Source organism: Hylobates moloch, unplaced genomic scaffold, assembly GCF_009828535.3.
Source record: "Hylobates moloch isolate HMO894 unplaced genomic scaffold, HMol_V3 SCAFFOLD_9, whole genome shotgun sequence".
Lineage (NCBI taxonomy): Eukaryota > Metazoa > Chordata > Mammalia > Primates > Hylobatidae > Hylobates > Hylobates moloch.
Genome location: NW_026652284.1, coordinates 9,457,305 through 9,484,025, shown reverse-complemented (window position 1 = coordinate 9,484,025; position 26,721 = coordinate 9,457,305). Strand labels below are relative to the sequence as shown.

General features: G+C 42.8%; 1 protein-coding gene across 6 annotated transcripts in view; it reads right to left on the bottom strand.

Annotated features, from left to right (window-relative positions):
* The window catches only part of UBE4B (ubiquitination factor E4B), a 153,366-nt gene that overhangs the window by 48,704 nt on the left and 77,941 nt on the right, over window positions 1-26,721 (bottom strand). For 4 of the 6 annotated variants that reach the window (XM_032758862.2, XM_058443711.1, XM_032758866.2 and 1 more), the window contains 8 exons: window positions 15,816-15,957; window positions 13,805-13,905; window positions 11,341-11,455; window positions 6,514-6,597; window positions 3,907-3,963; window positions 2,734-2,850; window positions 2,537-2,635; window positions 854-967 (listed from right to left, as the gene is read on the bottom strand). In XM_032758862.2, the coding sequence (XP_032614753.1) occupies window positions 854-967; window positions 2,537-2,635; window positions 2,734-2,850; window positions 3,907-3,963; window positions 6,514-6,597; window positions 11,341-11,455; window positions 13,805-13,905; window positions 15,816-15,957 (829 nt within the window). Of the gene's footprint in view, window positions 1-853; window positions 968-2,536; window positions 2,636-2,733; window positions 2,851-3,906; window positions 3,964-6,513; window positions 6,598-11,340; window positions 11,456-13,804; window positions 13,906-15,815; window positions 15,958-22,463; window positions 22,512-26,004; window positions 26,158-26,721 lie in introns of all 6 variants that reach the window. The other 2 variants (XM_058443713.1, XM_032758865.2) reach the window with 2 other exon arrangements.

Below are 26,721 nucleotides of genomic sequence, written 5' to 3'. Positions count from 1 at the left end.
AGATGAGGAAATGGAGGCACAGAGGAGTAACTGTCTAAGGTCCCGCAGTTCGTAAACGGTGGAACCATGATCAGAAATCACAAGATCTGTGCTCTTCTCTCTACATGTTTTTTGCTTCTGAGTATACACGTCACATCATTCATTCATTATTTATTACTAATCAAGGAAGGATACCCTTTTCTCCTCTGGCAAAGCAGCTGCAGCCACTGCCCTGTCTCACCTGGACGGAAGCACTCACACCCTTGCAGCTGCCTCCTTGGGTCTGTTCCTGGCTGCCCCCTTCCGCTTTGATCCATCTACATGGCAGCTTTTGTGGTTTCCCTGCTGAAAACCCTCCCGTGACAGTTGTGATCACGTAAACCTAACCCGATGCGCCCTGCCTATCCACTAACTCCAAGACCCGCCATTCCCTCCTGTTCACTCTTCTCCAGCCACAAAAGCCTGCGTGCTGGACTTGTACCAAAGCTGCTTTGTTTCCTCCTTGGGCAGCTCTTTTCTTAGCCACTACAATGGCTGGCTCCTTCCTATGAAACAAATGTCACCTCCTCAGGGAGGCCTTTCCTGCCACCCAGTCAAAAATCACCTTCAGACCTTCCTTCTGGTACCTACAGTTCTTCTCATGTCATTTACTTTGCTCTACTTTCTTCATTGATTATACGACTGTCTAAAATCATGTATTTATATGTCTACTTGTTTATCCTGTGGAACATGGGCTCCACAAAAGCAGGAGGCTCGTCTACCTTGTTCAATACTGTACCCCCATTCCTAGAACAGTGCCTGGTAGGTACTGACTAAATCTGGGTCAGATGAATGAATTTGATGAACAGCGAAAAGCAGTCTGTAGGAATCCTACCTGCATCTGTGCTTTCTTCATATTGGCATTGACGACAGCCGCCATGTAACTGAGAGCAGCCTCACGGGTTTCGCCATTTAACAAAATACTATGCAGAATCTTAAAAAGCTCTTGCTGAAATGTATTTTTAAAAAGAAGAAACAAATTAAAACTATTTTGCACACGATTCCTTTTTGACTTCACGAACAGCTAGCCTACTTCCCACGTTCTCTCCTCTCCCACTTCTACTCATTTCAGAAGAGTCTGAGTGAAAGAATATAAGAAATATCCATATCCAACCATGTCAAAGTAATCAGCATGAAAGCAGAATATGGAGTGGGGGAGGTAGGCAGTTACAGGTTTTTTTTTGTTTTTGTTTTTTTTTTTTGAGACAGAGTCTAGCTCTGTTGCCAGGCTGGAGTGCAGTGGTGCAATCTTGGCTCACTGCAACCTGCGCCTCCCAGGTTCAAGTGATTCACCTGCCTCAGCCTCCCGAGTAGTTGGGATTACAGGTACACACCGCCACGCCCAGCTAATTTTTGCATTTTTGTTTTTTTTGAGACGGAGTTTTACTCTTATTGCCCAGGCTAGAGTGCAGTGGCGCATCTCGGCTCAGTGCAACCTCCGCCTTCTGGTTTCAAGCAATTCTCCTGCCTCAGCCTCCCAAGTAGCTGGGATTACAGGTGCCCTCCACCAAGCCCAGCTAATTTTTTTTTGTATTTTAGTAGAGATGGGGTTTCACCATGTTGGTCAGGCTGGTCTCAAACTGCTGACCTCGTGATCCACCCACCTTGGCCAATTTTTGTATTTTTAGTAGTGACGAGGTTTCACTATGTTGGCCAGGACGGTCTTGACTTCCTGACCTCGTGATCCACCCATCTCAGCCTCCCAAAATGTTGGGATTACAGGCAATAGCCAACGTGCCCAGCCGACAGTTACAGTTTTAATAAAACAGGCTTTGTTACTTCCTTCCCATGATCAAAATCACCTTAGTTACCCAAGCCTGGGACTTCTTTGCCTGTTTCTTTTTTTGAGATGGAGTCTTGCTCTGTCGCCCAGGCTGATGTGCAGTGGCGTGATCTTGGCTCACTGCAACCTCCACCTCCTGGGTTCAAGTGATCCTTGTGCCTCAGCCTCCCGAGTAGCTGGGTAGCTGGGATTACAGGCACGCACTGCCATGCCTGGCTAATTTTTGTATTTTTAGTAGAGACGGGGTTTCGTCATGTTGGCCAGGCTGGTCTCAAACTCCTGACCTCAGGTGATCCACCCCCACTTGGCCTCCCAAAGTGTTGGGATTACAGGCATGAGCCATCACACCCGGCCCTTCTCTGCCTTTAAGTTTGAGAATTGAAGACATATTAATCCGCATTTGGGATAAGCAAGTCAGTGAGGGTGTGTGCAAACTAACAACTCTTGCACACTCTCACAGTGTAAATGCCTAAGGGCCAGCTGGAGGAGGAGCTGGGCCACTAAGCTTAGGACCAGTTCCCAGTGATGCTACATACAATAAGGCAGCATACTGCTGTTGTTACAACCTGTTATTCAAGACACAGGTTACTTACTTATAGTTTATCTTTTTTATGTAAGATCGAATTGGCTTGTTAGCCGTTTGTCTACTGGGCATAGTCCAGTCTACAAAATAAAAGCTCTGTATCTGGAGCTCATCTTTGATACTTCCTCTGGATTTGTTTTCTGAACACTTACCCTTCCGAGCTCTAAATAATGCTGCAATGATTGGCTAACCACACGAGTGTTTTCCAGGGTAATGGCAGGCCCTGAGAAGTATTTTTCAACCACTTTAACCTGGAAAGAGAAGGAAAAAATGCAATCAACATATAATGCACATTTGGGAAAGAATCTGAATAAAAGGGCAGCAAAGTGCAAGTAGCCACTATACTTACATCATCTTCTGCAAAGACTGAGAAGCTAAAGAAAGCCCCCAAGTAAGAGAGTCTCTGCAGCTCCCGCCCACAGCCAGGACTTAAGGATTTCGGCAACCACAACGGCAAAGAAGCAACCTAGGCAGAAGATGGAAGAGGCCAGTCAAGCCGCTGAACAGGCCGGTGAGGTAAAAATGTAATGAAAACCCTCCAGCTCCTCTATATTTTCACAAGATATTATTAAAACTTTTATGTTTCAGCCAGGCATGGTGGCTCACACCTGTAATCCCAGCACTTTGGGAGGCCAGTGTGGGTGGAGGTGGGTCAACTGAGGTCAGGAGTCCGAGACAACCTGGCCAACATGGAGAAACCCTGTCTCTACTAAAAATACAAAAATTAGCAGGGCATGGTGGTGTGTGCCTGTAATCCCAGCTACTGGGGAGGCTGAGGCAAGAGAATTGCTTGAACCCAGGAGGCAGAGGTTGCAGTGAGCTGAGATTGCGCCACTGCACTCCAGCCTGGGTGACAGAGTGAGACTCTGTCTCAAAAAAAAAAAAAGAATTTTTAAGTTTCAGGATACTATTTGATGAAGTTCAAATGAACTCTTCTTATACCACCAAAGGACTCGAATAACTTTTCCATAGCTTTTGTTAGTTTAGTTGTACAATACTTGTCAAGGAAAAAAAAACAGGCCTGGTGCGGTGGCTCACGCCTGTAACCCAACGCTTTGGGAGGCCGAGGCAGGTGGATCACCTAAGGTCAGTAGTTCGAGACCAGCCTGGCCAACATGGTAAAACTCCATCTCTACTAAAAATACAACAAAATTAGCCTCACATGGTAATGCATGCCTGTATTCCCAGCTACTTGGGAGGCTGAGGCACGAGACTCACTTGAACCCAGGAGGCAGAGGCTGCAGTGTGCCAAGATCGCACCACTGCACTCCATCCAGCCTCGGTGATAGAGCGAGATTCTTAGAAAAAAAAGGGAAAAAAAAATCATAGAAATGAACAACTGTAATGCAGGATATAACGTGTCTAACAAAAATGTAACAGTTGAGAGCCTCCCAGACACGTTACCTCTGCCTACACCTAAATGTCCTTCAAGAGACGTTTCCAGGTCATCTCACTGGAGGAATGCCTTCTGGGTTACGATACATTCACTGAAAACGTGCAAGCCCATCAGGTGAGTGCTTACCAAATTGCACACAGGGTGTGTCTTCCCAAACTTGGTTTCACAGAGCTCACCTAGTGCCTAGAAATAAGATCAGAGTCATCTAAATGCCTTTCATCTTAAACTGACTGTCATTTGTAGCATAAAGAAACAGTTTTAACTGCTGCTATAAATGCATTCCCTCTAAAATGGCACACATGCATTCCCTCTGAAATGGCATCAGCTTTACTACTTTTTCTGATTAATAAACTAAAACACATGCAATGTGAAAAACTTGAAATAAAACAGAAATATAAAATGAAACTAAAAATTACTCAAGCTTTACCCTCAAAGATAACCTCTATTGATATTTTCAGCAACAGTTTTCCAGATATTTTTGTGTACTGTATCTATCTGTTTTTTACAAAAAAAAGTTTTTCCACTTCATATCTTTCCATGTCAAAAAGATTTATTTCAGAAACTTTAGATGGCTCCTCTCGCCAGTGTTAAACATGACTATAAATAATTACACTTTAATAAGCTATCAAGTTCAAAACATATTTAAAAACATAACTTGGTTTCAAGATTTCTAGTACTTTTAAGAATTCCAACACTTTTCTTCAGAGATCCAACCATCCTAACATTAGAGAACGATGAAAAACACTTTTTAGGGACATAAACATAATTTAGCATGCCCATGGTAACTCAATCAAACATTATTTTAAACAGTTAATTCCTCTGTGATTCGGACACAGCTCTAGAAGTTGCTACATGAGCCGAAGAGTGCATTTAGGCACTGACACAATGTTGAGATGCCTTTGAGGTAGGGCACCTCGACTCAGAAGGAAGAGGAAGCGTTCTCACTGCCTAGTGCAGGAGTTCACAAACGTGGCTGCATATTAGGATCACATGGGAAGCCTTTGGAAACCCCAATGCCATGCCACACCCCTGGTGAATTAAATCACAAGGTCTGGGGTGGGGAGCCAGGCAGAAACACCTTTAAAGATCCCCAGCTGATTCCAAGGTGATTCCAACGTATGGCACAGCAGGATCCACTGACCTAGAGAATGACCACAATGATTTCTGATTTTAGCTTCAACAATCTTCCGCTTCCTGCCTCTCATTATTGTACCCTCTCACTCACTGTGTCCTCGTTATTATGCAAGCATCAATAATGGCACAAAATGAATCATTGTCTACCACAATGGAGGCCTCTGTCTTTTGAACAAAAGGACATTTTGGTGATATCAGATGCTAAAAGCTCCTCACTGAAACATCAAGCTAATTCACACCACAACCCAAAAGCCAACAATCCCATGAAGGAACATCTACATAATACAGTGATAATTAGTGTTCACTAAAATATTTCATCACTGAACTCAAACAATCAGATTATTTCACTTCCTTTTATCTGCCACAGGCAGAACAATACATGGGGATTCAAAGAATTTTATCAGGAGCCCCAATAACACGTACAATGGAAACAGCTCTGGCATAAATCCACTTAAAATTATTTTTTAAAGTAGGAATTCTGGTTTCACCTTCTAATTTCCCAGCATTCTTGTAGCCTTTTAGTGCCATGACAGGTTTGAATTTTTTAAGTAGATAAATAACACCCTTTGTGTACAGCTCTGTTTTAACATTTATCACAGTATCTGTTCAACTGTTGTGCTGTAGCTCTTATTTTTGCAGTAGATTATAAGTGCCTTGAGGAGAGGGACCTTGTCTTCCTAGCTTCTGTATCCCCAGTGTCTAGCACAGAACAGATCGTCAGTAATGAATTCACGGTATAACGGAATCCAATCAGTGGAATAAGTAAAAGAAATAAGTACAGTTAGAGAAACAACCATGGTCTCAATGTACATAAGACTTAATTTATACACAGAATAAACTAATTTCATTTTGATATTTTTTCTTTATACTTCTGCAATGAAAGTAATTTCATTTTGATATTTTTTCCTTTATACTTCTGCAATGAAGTAATACTTCAAAATATTTTTCTCCCAAAATTTCAAATAAACGATTTCAGAACAGAAAAGAGCTTCTAATTTTCATTCTAGTTTCAGCATTTTCACAACATTCAAGTCTCCCCATGGGAATCTAGTCGAAGCTTCTGTCCACAATGTATGCCTGCTCTAAGTGCGTTAAAGAGCTAAGCAGATTTCTGCTTCCCAAGTAAATATGACCTTAAGAAACAGGGAGGGTGAACAAGAGAGCTACCCTGAGATTTTCTGCACAAAGTAAACACATAAAGATAAAATTGTATTCATTTTCTTAGTATGTACAGCTTTGCCTTTTTTATTTGCATTTTTAATAGGTTTTTTTTTCAAGTAACAAAATTTCATCCCAACTATAGTATGCTCATTGCTAGGAGATAGTTATCTTATTCATAAGCTATACAAAGTACATTGTAATAAGTGCATTTAACTCCTGTCTAGGACTTGGATAGGTGGAAGATGTACCAGGCTGCTAACTGTCTTCACTGATGCATCTCACTGCACACCAAACACTCTGCATGGCCAACACAGTGATTTCATGTTTTAAATTTGAAAACAAGGTTGATCTCATGGACCTGAAAGAAAAGTATATGTCAAAATAATCTGAAAGAAAAACATCCATTGAATGAGTTAAAGAAAAAGAACAAAGTTTTACCATGAGGGGGTATTTAAAGTAGTCACTATCGAGGGAGCACTCTTTGGCAGCAAGAGCCAGGCCTTGTAAAATAGGGATAAATATCTATAAGAAAAAAAAACAAAATCAGAAATATAAGTTTAAGAGAATCTAAGAGTGGGAAGTATGTCAAATAAGGTGCTAGAACTGAATGTCCAGACAATTTCATTCCTTCCCCAGGGAAAAGCTTTTTTGCATATAAAAGTCTAGAATTCAGCCAGAGTGTTGACCTGTTCTTTGACAAGTCTAACCATAAAGTAATACAGCTGAATTCTCCAGAAGTAAGAGGATTTTGGTGAACTCTAATACTCTGACAGGACCCCCAGTAAGTCAACAAAATCGAGTAATTCAACAAAACCCATACACTTGGAGCCTGCTGAAGAACTCTCCAGGAGTCATTGCTCTACTCAATTAAATTCTGCACATCTCAGCAACTAATATGTTCTTGATTACCAAGCATCTATAACCGATTAAAAAATTCAATTAAATGTTCTAATATTTCCTCCTATCTATCTATCTGTCTATCTATCTATCTATCTATCTATCTATCTATCTATCTATCTATCTATCTATATTGAGACAGAGTCTCGCCCTGTCACCCAGACTGGAGTGCAATGGCACAGTCTTGGCTCACTGCAACCTGCGCCTCTGGGGTTCAAGTGATTCTCCTGCCTCAGCCTCCCGAGTAGCTGGGATTACAGGCACGTGCCACTACACCCGGCTAATTTTTGTATTTTTAGTAGAGATGGGGTTTCACTTTGTTGGCCATGCTGGTTTCGAACTCCTGACCTCGTGATCCACCCGCCTCAGCCTCCCAAAGTGCTGGGATCACAGGCATGAGCTACCGCGCCTGGCCCTCTATCAATATTTTTTAAAAACCTTTCCTCATTTATTTTGAGGAAAACAAGATAAACAGGCCAACAATCAACATTATTATTACATTAAACTTAAGTTAGAGCAAAGAGCTAGTTGGTAAATGTTGACATTGACAAAGAAAGCTTTAGTGAGAAAGCCTTACTTCCACATATAGTGTAATTAATACATTAACCTGCTATTGGCACTTAAAGGAACTCAAATCTGCTTTTATACATTTATGATTAATACCAGGTAACACCATGTAAGATTTACTCAGCCTAGCTCATCTTTAAATTTCACAATGCACGCACTGATCAACACATTTAGGGAGTTGGTTAGGATTCAAGGCTAATAACATTAAATAGAAATGTAGTAAACAACAGCTGACAATCTGAATGCCAACAAGTTGTAATTGGAGTATACTACGTAGCCACTAGAAAACTTGAAAAACTCCCCTTCCTACTAATTTCATTCCATGATACTGAGCACCTTAATAATTTAAAGAGCACAGTACAAAACACAGGTGCCCTGGATGACAAAGTGTCTGTGGAGTGTTGTGAGATATCAATACAGCTCTGAAGAGGTCATTCTATGGTTTTTGCAATTCCAACAATCAAGGTAGAAGTAACTTGCTCTCGTAAGCCAGATAAAAATGGAGAAGTAACACTCAGGTGTGGCGTTGGGGAATGCCAACATTGTAATCAAGAAGAAAAGACAAACAGAAGTTCCAGAAGCACCAAAAATAAGTTCGTAACTGGTCGTCCTGAAAAATCTCCAAATTTTTTTTTAGGGAGGCTACAAGTAAAATATAATTACACTTTCTTGTATAGTTATCCTTTTGTGCAATTAGGGCTTCATTTGCAATAGGAAAAATATTACTAAGCATAATCTTTTTCTTTTTCTTTTTTTTTCAGACAGAATTTCACTCTGTCACACAGGCTGGAGTGCAGTGGCGCAATCTCAGTTAAATGCAGCCCCATCACTCGGGTTCAAGAGATTCTCCTGCCTCAGCCTCCCAAGTAGCTGGGACTACAGGCATGCACTTCTGCGCCAGCTAATTTTTTGTATTTTGAGTAGAGATGGGGTTTTGCCATGTTGCCCAGCCTGGTCTCGAACTCCTGAGCTCAGGTGATCCGCCTGCCTCGGCCTACCAAAGTCCTAGGATTACAGGCGTGAGCCACCATGCCTGGCCTGACCTATATATTTTAAATAATTCTTTAATTTTCAAATGAATACCTCCTAGCACTGATTAAAAAATACTGTAAGTGTCCACCTCCAGTCCTAAATTCTAGCTGCTATTTATCTGTGAATATTTCTCAAACATTAAAAGGAGGTAGATATTTCAGTCAAAGATTTAATAATTCACATTTGCCACTCTTTCAAGACAAAAAGGTAAAATGCTGCTTTGCAGTCCAACAGCTCCATCCCAGTTATCATTCCTCTCTAGATAAAACACATGGTAGCACATAAGAAATGACAAAGAGTATTCAACACTGAGTGGCTGAAAAGTCAGCAGAATTCTGGGATTAAAAACAAACAGGTCTGGGCCAGGCGCTATGGTTCACATTTGTAATCCCAGCATTTTGGGAGGCCGAGGTGGGCAGACCACTTGAGGCTAAGAGTTCAAGACCAGCCTGGCCAACATGACAAAACCCCATCTCTACTAAAAATACAAAAATTAGCTGGGCATGGTGGTACGCACCTGTAATCCCAGCTACTTGGGAGGCTGAGGCAGGAGAATCGCTCGAACCCAGAAGGCGGAAGTTGCAGTGAGCTGAGACTGCGCCATTGCACTCCAGCCTGGGTAACAGAGAGAGACTCCCCCTCAAAATTAATTAATTAATTAATAGAATAAACAGGTCTGTGGTGGTCATATAACACTGTGAATGTAGTAAATGCCACTGAATCGCACACTTCAAAATGGTGGTTTGAGGCCAGGTGTGCTAGCTCATGCCTGTAATCCCAGCACTTTGGGAGGCTGAGACGGGCGGATCACCTGACCTCAGGAATTCAACACCAGTCTGGCCAACATGGTGAAACCCCATCTCTACTAAAAATACAAAAAATTAGCCGGGTGTGGTGGTGGGCACCTGTAATCCCAGCTACTTGGGAGGCTAAGGCAGGAGAATCACTTGAACCCGGGAGGCGGAGGTTGCAGTGAGCCGAGATCATGCCATTGCACTCCGGCCTGGGCAACAAGAGCAAAATTCCATCTCAAAAAAAAAAAAAAAAAACCAAAAACAAAACAAAACAAACAAACAAAAAACAAAAAAAATGGTGGTTTGATGTTATATGAATTTCACCTAAATTTAAAAAATGCAGGACTTCTCTGTCCAAAGCTGGTGATGGGGAAACAAACAAACAAAAAACACCCAGAGGTCATTTCATAACCTCTTGTGTAAGTTTGTTTATGAATAAAGTAGGCTCAATATACCCCTTTCAGCTGGTCACTGGGCTGATTTTATATAGAGAGAACTACTCGATTCCTCAAACGGTATCTTCTTGAATAGGAAAAGTATTCTAATTACTACCCATTACCTCTTCAATGTAGTGCATCACTTAAACCTTCCAAGACAGTAATTTTTTTTTTTTTTGAGACAGTCTTGCTCTGTCACCCAGGCTGGAATGCAGTGGTGTAATCTCGGCTCACTGCAACCTCGTCTCCTTGGTTCAAGCAATTCTCTCTCCTACCTCAGCCTCCCAAGTAGCTGGGATTACAGGCGCCCGTCACCACACCCAGTTAATTTTTGCATTTTTAGTAGAGACGGGGTTTCACCACGTTGGCCAGGCTGGTCTCGAACTCCTGACCTCAGATGATCTATCTGCCTCAGCCTCCCAAAGTGCTGGGATTACAGGCGTGAGCCACCGCGCCCGGCTGACAGTGATTTATTTTCCTGAGAGTTCACTTATCCTTCTAGAGAAGAAAAGCTCACTATGTTGCCATTAATATTTCCATTAGTCAGTAAGATCATCACCTAAGATAAACAGTTAGTGAATTCCAGACAGAGTACACAACACTAACTGGAATTTTTATTCTTGGATCCTGGCTGCTTCTTTTACAAATATTTTGAAGACTGCTGAAAACACAATTCCCAAGAATTCAAAGGTCTTAAAATTAACAGTTATAAATAATCTTAGGTATAAAACAGAGTGAAAGGAATCATACCAATTATAGCTATTGCCTCTGTTATTCTCTGTAGTCACAAAAAAGGAAGTGATGATACAGCAAACTGTAAGAAAATTTGATAAGAGCCCTTTCATCAGGGAAAAAACTTGTGTGACAGTTGCTAAAGGCAAAGTGCTTACTTTCCCAAACAGGTCCTTCAAACAGCAATGTTAACGACAAAGTTTCACCTTGGAAGAAACCTTCAAGACTACGTACACAGCTTTATTTTTAAGCACTACATATCTGCATTTTCACCTGGCTTTACACAATGAGATACCAAAATAATGTATAAATACCAAATGAAATAATTAGGAAGATATGAGACATCTTTCCTAGTGGGAAGAAGACAAAGATTCTATATGGCACGCAGGGTGCCAATGAGCTAATATGGTCATTAAGTTAATCTTACAAACTCAGAGAATGAATTTTTGACACTACTTATCTGGCAAATGCATACCATGCCTTATGCCGTCTCTGGGTATTCTTGTTTAAAAAGCTCCTTGAAATCAGGAACGGGGCCTCACATATTTTTTTTCATATTGCCCAAAGCACCTAGCGTAGACCTCGTTTAAAAGATAGATGTTTGACTGATTCGTTGAAATGGGCACATGATTTGAACAATGCAGCTGTCAATCTGATTTCCTCAAAAGAATATTGGGTAGGCCTTCTCTCTAATAACACATGGACGTTCAAATTCAGGCAAAAGTTTTCAATGTATGGTCAGAAATTGGCCTCGACATAGAGGCTCTCAGGCTAAAATTTGCAAGAGCAAACTCATACGACCGTACCTGCTTGAACACTTCTTCATCCTGGTGAGTGGTTCTCACCAGTTCCTGAATGAAGCCATATGGGAGATTCCTACACAGCATATACGGCACTAGGAAGGACGGCTGCTGCAAGGACCTGTGGACCCATGAACATTAGGGACGGTGATGAAGTCAACTCACTACAGAAGCACGTAAAATGTCATGTCAGCAACAACTGCCCAGTCAAAAGTCAAACTTGACATCTCCCAAATATTCTGCAAAATAGTTTCAGGCGAAAGCTAACCCTTCTTACCAATAGTAATCACTTTTTGGTCTTTTTAATGAGACATTATGGGAAGTTTCAAAGAATTCATCTTTTCCTACATAGAGCCCTTTAAAAATGAAGCACTGAAAAAAGGAAGCATGGCCAGGCATGGTGGCTCATGCCTGCAATACCAGCACTTTGGGAGGCCGAGGTGGGAGGATCACTTGAGGCCCAGAGTTGAAGACCAGTCTGGGCAACATAGCAAGACTCTGTCTCTACAAAAGTGAAAATACCAACTGGGCAAGATGGTGTGTGCCTGGAGTCCTGGCTACTTGGAAGGCTGAGGCAGGAGGACTGCTTGAGCCCAGGAGTTTGAGGTTATAGTGAGCACTCCAGCCTAGGCAACAGAGTGAGATTCTATCTCTTAAAAATAAATAAATAAATAAATAAAAATAAAAAAGGAGTATTATATGTTTTTTGTTGTTGTTTGTTGTTTTTTAGAGACGGAGTCTCGCTCTATTGCCCAGGCTGGAGTACAGTGGCGCGATTTCAGCTCACTGCAGCCTCCGCCTCCTGGGTTCAAGTGATTCTCCTGCTCAGCCTCCCAAGTAGCTGGGACTACAGGCACCTGCCACCACGCCTGGCTAATTTTTGTATTTTTAGTAGAGACAGGGTTTCACCATGTTGGCCCCAAACTCCTGACCTCAGGTGATCCACCCACCTCGGCCTCCCAAAGTGCTGGGATTACAGGTGTGAGCCACCACGCCCGGCCGTATTATATGTTTCTCTATGCCTCATCTAAATTGTTGGAAAAAAAATATTAGTAGTGGCTGAGGGCTTATTAATTTTAATCAAGGAACGTTTTTTAAAGTTTTGGTACATGTATATAATTTTCCTTCTTTTTGCACAGTTTCAAAAACATATGGTTATGGCATACGAAATAACATAAGAACACCTAGAATAAATAAATGTAATGTTATGTTTGTGAATTTTTATTTATTTAGTATTATTATTATTTTTTGAGACAGTCTTGCTCTGTTGCCCAGGCTGGAGTGAAGGGGCATGATCTCAGCTCACTGCAACCTCCACCTCCCGGGTTCAAGCGATTCTCGTGCCTCAGCCTCCCCAGTAGTTGGGATTACAGGTGCGTGCCACCATGCCCAGCTAATTTTTTGTATTTTTAGTAGAGACAGGGTTTCACCATGTTGCCCAGGCTGGTCATGAAGTCCTGAGCTCAGGCAATCCATCCGCCTTGGCCTCCCAAAGTGATAGGATTATAGGCGTGAGCCTGGCCTGTAAACTTTTAATTTTTTATTATTTTATTAATTTTTATTTTTTGAGACAGAGTCCTGCTCTGTCACTCAGGCTGGAGTGCAGTGGCACGATCTCAGCTGCAACCTCCACCTCCTGGGTTCAAACGATTCTCCAGCCTCAGCCTCCCAGGTAGCTGAGATTACAGGCACACGCCACAATGCCCGGCTAAGTCTTTAGTATTTTTAGTAGAGACGGAATTTCGCCATGTTGGCCAGGCTAGTCTCAAACTCCTGACCTCAGGTGATTCGCCAGCCTCAGCCTCCCAAAGTGCTGGGATTACAGGTGTGAGCCACCACGCTCGGTCTAAACTTTTAAATGTAAGCTTTTTCCTTTAGATATTTTTTATATAAAAGAAATGAAATATACATCCTTTTTAAAAACTTGCTACCTTTAGAAGACTGAGAGGCAAAGAAAAAAAATTTTTAAAAACAAAATAAAAACAAAAATTTGCAACCTTTATAGGATTCTCAGAAGCAAATAATGTAGCACTTTGGTCGATTCCTAAACTATTCATTCCATTACTATTCTTTATTACTCAGTAACAGAAATTGACCGTGTTATACATGAAAGGTGATGATCCACACATTTTATCAAATACCTCCACCAACTTCAGGCAGTTGCTGTACAGTCAGTTACTAATTTTCTGCCTTGCTTGCCCACATAGTTCAACAATGGTCTATTTCAAAAAGCAGGCAGAATTCTTAAAACATAACTCATTTCTTTTTAAAATATGCTTTGTTCTACTTTAGAAGATGAGGAAGAAAGGAGTCTTTATTTTCACGTATTTTAGCGAAGGAAAGGGACCTTCATTTTACAGGTGAGGAAGGGAGTTATCTAAGGTGGTGCAAGAATGGCTGGAGAGCCTGATGTCCACTGATGGAAGGGCCCTCTGCCTGCTAATGTCAAGCACGTCACGGGTCTTCATACCTGGGCTGTGTTAGGGAGCCTTGTAGCACTAAAGCAGTATGGGATATGCACTGTGAGCGGATGTTGCTCAGAAGCTGGCTGACTGCTGGCTGGCTGCACATCTGAAAAGCAAAGGTGGAAGTGAGGACGACAAGAAACAAACAATACAATTTCATGCTGTTAAAAACAAGAGTTAAAAGGATGGACCATCAGTAAACAGCATGCTTTCCTCTTCCTTTATTCTTAGTGAACGAGCTACAGTAACTGTGCCTTCCAAGTGTACTGCCTCTGCAGAAACTGATGTCAGAGAAGAAAGAAGCGTTAAGTTTGAGGTGACCAAACTTACACTTAAGAACCTTGGAGGCTGAGCGTGGTGGCTCACACCTGTAATTCCAGTACTTTGGGAGGCCAAGGCGAGCAAATCACTTGAGGTCAGAAGTTTAAGACTAGCCTAGGCCGGGCGTGGTGGCTCACACCTGTAATCTCAGCACTTTGGGAGGCCGAGACGGGCGGATCACAAGGTCAGGACATTGACGCCATCCTGGCCAACATAGTGAAACCCCGTCTCTACTAAACGACAAAAAATTAGCCAGACATGGTGGTGCACACCTATAGTCCCAGCTACTCGGGAGGCTGAGGCAGGGGAATCACTTGAACCCAGGAGGCAGAGATTGCAGTGAGCCGAGATTGTGCCACTGCACTCCAGCCTGGCGACAGAGTGAGACTCCATCACAAAAACAAAACAAAACAAAACAAAAAAGACCAGCCTGGCCAACATGGTGAAACCCCATCTCTACTAAAAAAAAAAAAAAAAAAATTAGCTGGGTGTGCCAGGTGCAGTGGTTCACACTTGTAATCCCAGCACTTTGGGAGGCCAAGGTGGGTGGATCACCTGAGGTCGGGAGTTGGAGACCAGCCTGACTAATACGGAGAAACCCCATCTCTACTAAAAATACAAAATTAGCCAGGCGTGGTGGCTCATGCCTGTAATCCCAGCTACTCGGGAGGCTGAGGCAGGAGAATTGCTTGAACCCGGGAGGCAGAGGTTGCGGTGAGCCGAGATTGTGCCATTGTACTCCAGCCTGGGCAACAAGAGTGAAACTCTGTCTCAAAAGAAAAAAAAAAATTAGCTGGGTGTGTTGGCAGGTGTCTATAATCCCAGCTACTCGGGAGGCTGAGGCAGAATTGCTTGAACCTAGGAGGTGGAGGTTGCAGTGAGCTGAGATAGCACCACTGCACTCCAGCCTGGGTGACAGAACGAGACTCCGTCTCAAAAAACAAAACAAAAAAAACCTTGGAGACGTGCCCACTCATTTCGCTTCCGCTAAGGCTAAGTACAACAAAGCCCAAAGAAGGCCCTTTACAAATATGAAACTAACCAGTCGATGACGAGGTTCGTTTCTAACGTAAAACTAAAATCAGAAAATTAAATAGGAATAAAATGAGAAAACAATGAAGCCAGTCAAGAGAAGTGATGGGAAAAGGGTAGCTTACTGAGTTTAAGCCCAGCCTTGCAACTTATTATTTATGTGATTCTGGACAAGTACTTAATCTCTCTGAGAGTCATTTGCATAGTCATACATTGGAAAAAGAATGCCTATGTTATACCAGGTTCCACTGCACTAACAGAGCAACTGTGAGGATACAAGCTAATGTCGACCTGGCACAGTCCTCGGCAATCTACGGAGGCTCCATAATGTTGGTTATTTCAACAAACCAGTAGAATTATCAGGGCCATATGAGTCACTGGCGTTACCCAGCTACAGTGTGGTCAAGAGAGGACTCTGAAGCCAGGCCATCTAAGTTCAAACCTTGGCCTTGTCTTCACTAGAATGTGAGTTCCACAAGGGCAGGGATCCCTGTTTTGTTCGACACATCCTAAGTTCCTAGTACTGTGCCTGGCACATGGCAAATGCTCGATAATTGCTTTACTGATTGAATAAGTGAATGAATGCTCCAGGGGTGGGGATAATCAAACAAATAACTAAGCTTTTTTTTTTTTTTTTTTTTAAGTTAATCCATTTCATGTTACCTTTGGTGCTTTTTTTTCCTCTATTCCAACTCGGTCGAAACACTCGATGAGGTAGTTCAGCATATCTGTCTCTTTGCAGGTTTCAATGGTGAAATGGTCACTGTAGGAATCCCAATTACTTGCTCCACCAGAGGCTCCCAAACTTTAGAGAAGACAAAAAGAAATTATGATTCTTATCTCTTATTTTTGGCAGAGTTTGCATTTCTGCAGCAGAAAGCCTGTTAGGATCCCTATACACATAACAAAGCACAAACACCCATGCGGCCAAGATCCACCCTGACTGCTTGTTTCATCTGCTCCAAAGCCAACGATAGTAACTTTTGGTAGCATTTTAGGGACCTAAGAAGGGCTGCTTCTTACTGCAGGTGGCAACTTATAAAACCGGAAGCACTAAGAAGTGGTACCAAGTGTTAAGCATTGGAAGGGACATCACAGGTACTTTAACCAAAAAGAATGGCATCACTCAGAGACCTGTAGGTTAAAGCCAGACTATGCTACTGCTGTAATCAAACTCTTTAGGGGAGAAGTTATAAGGGACTGACAAAATAGCCCTCATCTTTGTGATTTCTACCGTGGATCTCAAAAGCCCTCATCTAACATTTGGCAATAGAACCAAAGGTTAAGAAACTCTCCCGTTAGGAGGAGACATGAACATATTTGCTATAAACATAAAAACTCCAAAACTATCAGTGAAAAAGGTAAAGTAGTACAGTAAAAGACAAAACAAAATATTGTACTAGGAGTAACCAGACGTGGGTTCTAGTCTCAACCCCACTGCTTACTTGTTACCTGAACCTAGAACCTCTATCTCTTTTGCAGTGGGGTTTTAATGAAATAATGTGGAGGTGCTTTGTAAAATATCAGCAGTCTATACTGTGAAGCACTGTTATGTTAGTAATAACTATCCTCTGAGATAAAAACCAAACATAAGCACAAGAGTTAAATTTGAGGACATTAAACAAAGTTAAAATCAATCATTGACAGGCCACATAACAAATCTGGTGTTTAACTCACAAACGGATTTGATATACACAAAAGACACATATGGATTAATTATGACAAAGGAAAAAGTAAGGAGTACTGAAATGAAGACAATGAGAAAACATAAACTTAGCAAAAAAGCTACATACAGAAGATGATAAAGGATGGTAATATGGCCGGGTATGGTGGCTCATGCCTGTAATCCCAGCACTTTCGTAGACCAAGGCAGGTGGATCACTTGAGGCCATGAGTTCAAGACCAGCCTGACCAACAGGGCGAAACCCTGTTTCTACCAAAAATAAAAAAATTTATTGGGCGTGGTGGCACACGTCTGTAATCCCAGCCACTCAGGAGGCTGAGGCACAAGAATCACTTGAACGTGGGAGGAGGTTGTTGCAGTGATCCGAGATCATGCCACTGCACTCCTGCCTGGGCGACAGAGAGAGATGCTGTCCTAAAATAAAAGAAAAAAAGTATGGGAACATCAAGAATGTGAGAGACACATCCCTACTTCAACCCAGGACACAGAATTAATGTCTAGAAACTAACAGGACCAAGAGGAATTGACATGTTTTACAGACAGATATGCATAACTAATTTTGTAACACATGCGCCACATAACAACATTTCACTCTATGATGGACCACATATACCATAGTGGTCCCACAAGGTTATAATGCCATATTTTACTGTATCTTTTCTATGTTTCGACATGTTTAGATACACCAATACTCACCATAATTGGCATAATCATCTAATTGTCTAGAGTGTTCAGTACACTAACATGCAGTACAGGTTTGTAGCCTAAGAGAAACAGGCTGTATATCACATAGCCTAGGTGTGTAGTAGGCTGTATGATCTAGGTTGTGTAAGTATACTCTATGATGTTCACTCAATGACCAATCTGCCTAACGATCCATTTCTCAGAATGTATCCCTCTCGTTAAGGGACACATGTCTGTATGGACATCATTGTCCTTAGACTTCTGGAAAACTACACATAATTGACCTTGGAATAAAGGTATGATATTGGCCAAGTGCGGTGGCTCATGCCTGTAATCCCAGCACTTTGGGAGGCTAAGGCAGGTGGATCACTTGAGGTATAGGAGTTCGAGACCAGCCTGACCAACATGGTGAAACCCTATCTCTACTAAAAATACAAAAAAATTAGCCAGGCGTGGTGGTGTGTGCCTGTAATCCCAGCTACTTGGGAGGCTGAGGCAGGACAATCTCTTGAACCCAGGAGGCAGAGGCTGCCGTGAGCTGAGATTGCACCACTACACTCCAGCCTGGGCAACAGAGCGACTATGATATTGGCTGGGCACGGTGGCTCATGCCCGTAATCCCAGCACTTTTGGGAGGCCAAGGCGGGCAGATCACTTGAGGTCAGGAGTTCAAGACCAGCCTGACCTGCTATCAAAAAAAAAAAAGTATGGTATTAAAGTATTTCAGTAAGAAGGAGAAAACAATGCTACTTTGAAATCCAAGGCGTTCAGCCCAGAGTCCAATAAATTTGAACTCCAACAACCTGTAACATAGGTCTGACAGGTGAAAGCGAAGGGAGACAGTGAGGCTGAGAAGCAGTCAAAGGAACAAGGCAGCCAACTCCCTGCCGACTGAGTAGGTAACTAAGCCACCCACAAAGCCCTCGCCAGAGTCATGACAAGGCTGGGCAGGTCTGTGTGGGATCCCTTAACAAACAAAGGCAATTAATTATTGTGTCTTTTTTTTTTTTTGAGATGGAGTCTCGCTCTGTCACCCAGGTTGGAGAGCAGTGGTGTGATCTCCGCTCAGTGCAAACTCCGCCTTCTGGGTTCAAGCAATTCTTGTGCCTCAGCTTCCCAAGTAGCTGGGACTACAGGCGTTTGCCACCATGTACAGCTAATTTTTGTATTTTTAGTAGAGACGGTGTTTCACCATGTTGGCCGGGATAGTCTCGAACTCCTGACCTCAAGTGATCCATCTGCCTCAGCCTCACAAAGTGCTGGGATTACAGGTGTGAGCCACAGCACCTGGCCAATTATTGTGTCTTTATAGCAGCTAATTTTTTGGTATACTTTATTAATTAATGCCAGGATCTGGTATCTGTTGACTGGCTTGGTAACTGAAAAGTGAGTACTATAATAAAGCACAGGAAAAACACACACTAGAACAAACAGAAAAAGCCATCAACCAATGAGAGAAGTACAGGGAACCCCCCGAAAGGAAAAAAGAAGTATCTATCCTTGTTTGTAGCAATTTTAGTTAGTTTCAAGACCTGCGATCCCTCCTCTGCTGCTAATATTCATAACTCAGTGACTATATTCACTGCACTTTGCAAGGATGAACTTTGCTAAAACAGGCTTGTACCTACACACAATTGAGGGTAATTTTCCTATGAACAGCTCTTGCAGATGACAATGAAAATACATCTTCTTCATGTTTAAAATGAAAATATGAAACTCTATTTCTTGATAATAAGCCCCATTTTTCTCACATCTTTACATTTCTGGGAAGAAACGCATCTTTTTTTTTTTTTTTTTTTTGAGACGGAGTCTTGCTCTGTCACCCAGGCTGGAGTGCAGTGGCACGATCTTGGCTCACTGCAACCTCTGCATCCCAAGTTCAAGCGATTCTCCTGCCTCAGCCTCCTGAGCACCTGGGACTACAGGCGCACGCCATGCCTGGCTAATTTTTGTATTTTTAGTAGAGACGGGGTTTCACCATGTTGGCCAGGATGATCTCAATCTCCTGACCTCGTGATCCACCCATTTCGGCCTCCCAAAGGGCTAGGATTACAGGCGTGAGCCACCGCGTCCGGCCAAAAAGCATCTTATGTTTGATGTCAATAGGTCCTTGCCAGCTGCCAGGCCTCAGTCTGATGCAGCACCCCCAGCTAGCATGTGAGCGTGCATGTGAACTCATCATGCTTGGATGGCGCTGGCTCATGTAAATGCCTCTGAAATTACTCCCATTCCTAGCAATACATCCTACTTCATTTTAACTTAAATTTGAAACCCTCACTGCCACTTGAAATATTTTCACAAACTGTTCACTCACACATGAAAAGTGACAATGTATGTAGAAGACTATGTAGACGATTGCTTTTCTTGTGCCAGGCGATGCAAGGAAAGGCACTCAGGATATATGAGAGAATGTTTAAAGCTAAAAGAGCTCTGTGTGTTTTGGTGATGATATGGTTGGGATGTTTGTCCAAATCTCACGTTGAAATGCCGTCCCCAGTGTTGGAGCGCGGGCCTAGTGGGAGGTGACTGGATCATGGGGGCAGATCCCTCACCAATGGCTTAGCACCATCCCCTTGGTGATGAGTGAGTTCTCGCTTAGTGAGTTCACGTGAGATCTGGTTGTTTAAAAGAGTCTGGGATATCCTCCTCCTCTCTGTTGCTCCTGCTTTCACCATGTGACCTGCCTGCTCCCCTTTCACCTCCTGCCATGACTGGAAGCTTTCTGAGGCCCTCAAAAGAAGCAGATGCTGGTGTCATGCTTCTTGGACAGCCTGAGGTACCATGAGCCAATTAAATCTCTTTTCATTATAAATTACCCTTTCTGTATGGCAATGCAAATGGACTAACACAGTGATCACCAGCCAGGCACCAAACAAGCTGACTTGCAGGCAGGGGGTGGGGGGAAGTGAAACAAAGCTTTAACCAAACAGGAAATGTAGCATCGACCTCAGTATTTGTCAATATGTTTCAAAATTATAATATTAATCCTAAAGGTGCCAGGGTAAATCATGATCACAAGTAAGAAAAGTGGCCAGTTTCACTAATACAAGCATAAGTGTCAATGGTCAAAAACTGATTTACAAGAATTTTTAGATTCAAACTGAAGGAGGTAGATTCAAATTTTGAGTGTGATACTGAAGGAGAAAGCGGTATATAGTACATGCATAAATTTATGCTATAAAGAAATATTTCTAAACTTTGGGAGGCTGGGGGGTGGGGGGACAGATCACTTGAGGTCAGGAGTTCAAGACCAGCCTGGCCAATGTGATAAAACCCCGTCTCTACTAAAAATACAGAAATTAGCCGGGCATGGTGGCAGGCGCGTGTAATCCCATCTACTTGGGAGGCTGAGGCAAGTGAATCACTTGAACCTGGGAGATGGAGGTTGCAGTGAGCTGAGATCGCACCACTGCAACCCAGCCTGGGAGACAGAGCGAGACTCCGCCTAAAACAAAACAAAACAAAAAAGAAATATTTCTAAATGTTTAAAGTAGTATTTAATATTTTCCCTCAGCTGTACAAAATTCACGATGCTTTTACGACTGTGACATCCTAAAATCTTGGAAATATGTCATATTTAAGTCCTAAGAGCATCTAGAAAATTATACCTCCCTCTGGGAGAATATGCAAAGCATTTTTTGACAACTATATTAGCAGTCCAATGTAACCAAGTAATTACTTCACATAATAGAAACAGAGCTGCATCCTTCTGAAGACACAATGTAAATGTGCCTAGGGATTACACACGCATCAGATCTGTGCAGACTGAATCCTATTTTAAATGCACCAATAAAACTTGCTCTTAAAGGCACTCTGTTTCAGTTTCTTCTATAATTACCCTCCCATTTACTGACTTCTCAAATGCAGCCTTTGGAATTTGCATTTTCTTTCTTTTTTTTATTTTTTTGAGACAGAGTCTTGCTCTGTCGCCCAGGCTGGAGTGCAGTGGTGTGATCTTGGCTCGCTGCAACCTCTGCCTCCCAGATTCAAGTGATTCTCCTGCCTCAGCCTAGTTGCTGGGATTATAGGCACATGCCACCATGCCTGCCTAATTTTTGTATTTTTAGTAGAGAGGAGGTTTCACCATGTTGGCCAGGCTGGTCTTGAACTCCTGACCTCAAGTGATCTGCCCACCTCGGCCTCTCAAAGTGCTGGGATTACAGGTGTGAGCCACCGCACCTGGCCTTGCATTTTCTCATAGCAAGGCAAAGTCAGAGTTGTGCAGGTTTAAGCACTATAAATTCATTTAACAAATGTTGCTAATGGATGTTCTGTGTTCTAGGCACTGCTGTAGGTCCTGGAATAGTGCACAGAACTAGGCAGATGAAGAGCGACGGTGTGCGTGCGTGGGTGCGTGTGTGTTCTATATAATGTTTGAGACAATGAGGTCAGTGGCCACCCTCTGATAGACCTGAGGAGAGTGAGGGAGCTGGCCATACTGCTGTCTAGCGGGGACAGTGGTCCGAAGGGGAGAAACAAGTACAAAGGCCTAAGGCAGGAGGGAGTATTATGTGCAAAGAACAGCAGTCCAGTATATGAGCTAGGGGAAGTAGGCGAGTAGAGGGAGATTAAGTTAGAATGGGGCATGTATGTGCATGTGTGCTTGGTGTAGGGGTGTGTGTGTAGTGTATGTGTGTGTATAGTATGTGGAGTGTACGTGAGATGCAGGGCCTTGCAGAAGACCATGGTCAGAGGCTTTGGATTTTACTCTGTGTGAGAAGGGAAATCACTGGGAGTTCTTAGGGATAGACATGGTGGAAAGACCATGTGTGTGTGTGTGTGTGAGAGAGAGAGAGAGACAGAGAGACAGAGAGAAAGAGAGGGACAGGGTTTCACTCTATCACCCAGGCTGGAGTGCAGTGGCATGCTCATGACTCACTGCAGCCTCTAACTCCTGGGCTCAGGCAAGCCTCCCACCTCAGCCTCCAAAGTGATAGGATTACCTGTGCTTGCCACTGTGCCCAGCCAGAAGGATTTCTTTTCCACTGTTTCTGTTTCAACCCCAAGCAGTGACGATCGGCAAAAAGAGGAGAGTGAATGTCAACGTTTTTCACTATTCACTAATTCTCCCTTTCTCTACTCATATAAGGTTTGTGACGGTGAAGATTTAACCTCCTTCACCGAAATATCTACAGTTAAAAAACAAACACAAAACCACCAAATTTCTTTCTAGTCATCAACTTCCTAGGAAACAATTAGAAACATTTTCCTCAGGATAACTTCTACGGTATCTTTATCACAGGGTAATTCTTTTTTTTTTTTTTCTCCAGATCAACTTCCAGCTCTTATTTATTGATTTATTGATTTTTATTAACTTTTATTTTAGGTTTGGGGGTACATATGAAGGTCTGTTACACAGGTAAATTCCTGTTAAGGAGGTTTGCTGTACAGATTATTTCACCATCCATGCGTTAAGCCCAGCACCCAACAGTTATCTTTTCACATACAGTAATTCTCACTTCACTCACTTATGCCACTCCTGCAAAAAGCAGTTCTTTATAACTCAAACAGTTCTTTTCTCAGAAGTCTGCAAAACATTACAGAAGGAATGTTTTACCTTTTTAAAATTAATACTTATCGTCACCCCTATAAATACTTAACATATATACATGTATGTCCCAACTACTTCCAAAAAGATTTGTAAGACATCAAATCCACTGGGCCAGCAGATGGAGAGAGCGATCCAACCCCTGATGATTCTTTCTTCTATGACATTAGTCTTACCAGGCGAGAAGTGGGTGTTAAAATTGCTTACTTCAGAGTAAACAAAATTCTGGCAAGATCAATGAGAAAGGGGGAAGGAAAAATACTATTTCTTTGCTGACTGCTCAAAGTAACAAGGTTTTGGCTGGACGCAGTCGCTCACGCCTGTAATCCCAGCAATTTGGGAGGCCGAGGGGCTGATCACCTGAGGTCAGAAGTTTGAGACGTTGGGAGGCCAAGGTTGGCAGATCACCTGAGGTCTGGAGTTTGAGACCACCCTGGCCAACATGGTGAAACCCTGTCTCTACTAAAAATACAAAAATTAGCCAGGTGTGGTAGCATGCGCTTGTAATCCCAGCTACTTGGGAAGCTGAGGCACGAGAATTGCTTAAACCCAGGAGGTGGAGGTTGCAGTGAGCCAAGATCGCTCCACTGCACTCCAGCTTGGGTGACAAAGCGAGACTCCGTCTCAAAAAAAAAAAAAAAAGTAACAAGGTTTTTTGCTAGCTCTTCTTGGCTCTGACCCTACTTAGAAGCCCCTAAGTTCTTCTACTTGTTTACATAGTCATGTTATGTATTTTTACCCATGCTTTGGCATTCTTTTTTATATCAACTAAGAACCTATAAGCTGCCAAAATCTGAATGATCACAGTTCACTGTAACGGCCAATAAGGGACATACCAACTGACTGAGATGGCATTTTGTAACTAAGGCGCAAAATGCTGGCACTTCCTTGCCAAAGGAACCGAGTAGATGCACAGACTCTTGGCAGCAAAAACAGTAGTAAGGAACAAGAACAAACAAGACCTATTTGGGCAAAAATGGAAAAGTGGGTGGCAGCACGGTGTGGTGGTGAACGTGAGTCTGGATTCAGGATGCTCGAGTCTGAATGTATTTCTATGACTTTGACCCTCTTGTCCATCCCCCCCGCCCCGCCCGTGCCCCCCGCCACTTCCTCACAGTAGGCTACAGCGAGGAGTAAAGGGGCTGATGCACGGACAGCGCTGACACCACATCTGGCGCACAATGCTCCATGAGTATTTGCAGCTATTTTTATACACTTGGTAAATTTTATTCCTCCTAGCAGGGAGAGAATTTAGATCTGAGGCAAGGCTGGGGTGTTAGAAGTCCAGAAAGAGAGGTATTAGTAAAAGCAGCGCACAATCTGATACGGTTGTTAGAGAAAGTCACAACTAAATAGGCCAGGGAGAGAAAATTTCTCCCACAGAAAACGTACAGTAAAACAGATAACACCGCACTTTCACCGTGTGGAAACTGATTCCTAGGAAGGATGCCTGCTTTATTACTATAATCATGCGATAGGATTTTATCTACGTGAAAAAGATACTTTCACCTATGGGAAATTTACTTGAGAAATGGTGACAAAATGTTCAACGTAATACAAATATCAACCTTCCTGAATCAATATTCAACCTTGTAGCAACATTCCTCTGTCTCTTTATATATTCTCTAATGATTCTTCTGAACACCATCGAATTGAATGAGGTGTACCTAACTCCTACTGCAGTCTCTATTTATAGCCTGGAGTTATTTTTGAACAGTGCTGGGCACAAACACCAACTCAGTCCATAGGAAACTTCAATTTAAGAGCAAAATTGTAAGACAATGAGTCAGACAATTAGAAAGAAGGTGCTATTATATTCTCTTGCTCAAAGTCACCTACACAACCCAAGTAGTGCTTTTCACTCGGTTTCCAGGGGTAAACATTCAGCAACATCCGGAACTATGTTTCAGCCTCTGCGGTCATTTCAAAGGCTCTTTAAACAAATGGGGTCTGGCTTCACTGAGGTCCAGGAGGTGCTAAGAGAAATTTAAGGCTAGACATGAAAGCAAAGTCACAGTTATGCCAGACGGTATGACCTCATATGTTCTTCGATGGACTGCCCAGACTGAGCTCAATGGGGGTGAACGGGGGGGGGGGGGGGGGGGGGGGGGGGGGGGAGGCTGGAAGCGGGTGGGAAGGGAGCACACACATACACGCACACACACACACACCTCCCCCAAATCCCAGCCCCTCTCCCGTTACTAAATAGCAGCAATCCATGCAACTGTACTTAAGAAAACATGCCTCAGAGAGTACAAGTTGTCACATCTGGTAGTTCACAATAACATTCTCGCAATAGATAAATGAAGGGTCCCTTATTTCAGATCTAAAGGCGGATAAACTTGATGACTGATCTTTAATCTGTTTTCATGCTTTTGAAAAATGATTATACATAAAGTATTCCTCCAAACTTGCCAGGCGACAACTCTGAAAATTCTCGGGCCAGACACAGTGGCTCACTCCTGTAATCCCAACATTTTGGGAGGCCGAGACGGGCAGATCACTTGAGGTCGGGAGTTCAAGACCAGCCTGGCCAACCTGGCGAAACCCTGTCTCTACTAAAAATACAAAAATTAGCCGGGCGTGGTGGCGGGCGCCTGTATTCCCAGCTACTTGGGAGTCTGAGGCAGGAGAATCGCTTGAACCCAGGAGGAGGAGGTTGCAGTGAGCCGAGATCGCACCACTGCACTCCAGCCTGGGCAACAAGAGCAGAACTCTGTTTCAAAAAAAAAAAGAAAGAAAGGAAGAAAAAAAGAAAATTCTCCTATGTGCTACTTCATCCCATGAGAAGGTCTGAACACATCAATATACTCTGGAGCCCACCTCATTTGACTATATCCTGCCTGGATTCAAAGCACACCCCTTGTTAGAGCTTATAGAAGTTAGTTCCTAAGCATCTATGCACATGCAGGGGTAAGACTCCATTCCTCTGATACCTGGACCCAAACTGGACACAAGAAAAATCATCACCACCACCACCACCTTCATCATCACCATCACCATCATCATCATCTTCTTCTTCATCTTCTTCATCACTACTGTCCCCAGAAAGTGCGAGGAAGAGGAAGGAGAAAGGATTGTCGTACATACTACCACAACAAAAGCAAAAAAGGCCATCAGAGAACAAAGAAAAAACAAGAGGGGGAGAAGCTTTTGCAACTGCTGTCCTTTTAAATAAACCGTACACTGAAACTTTTGGCCACTGACATGCAGAAACATAATTCACCTAAATTATAGGACACATACAGGTACATTTGAGAGAAGGGGCCACTGGATTAGTGGAATTCTGATACTACTTCCTTCTAAGAGACTGAACTTACATATAACTAAAACTCAACACATCAGGGCATGAACCGACCCACCCCACTCACCATAAGTAAAAAACACCAGGCCCAGATTTGCTCCCATACCTGCTTGGTCTGATTGCATTTCAACTACCACTGGCAACAGGACAAAAGGCCAAAAAGGGTTCCTGTGTGCCCCAACTCTCAAAGGGAAGAAAGGGATTCACAATAGAATAGAGCAACCCAAACTTTCTAGCATGATTAGAGCCCGGCAGAAGCATGGACTCAGAGTACGTGCCTACCAAACTAGTTAGCAGCACAGGTTAATAACCCAAAACAACAATTTAACAGAGTCAGTGTCACACAGCA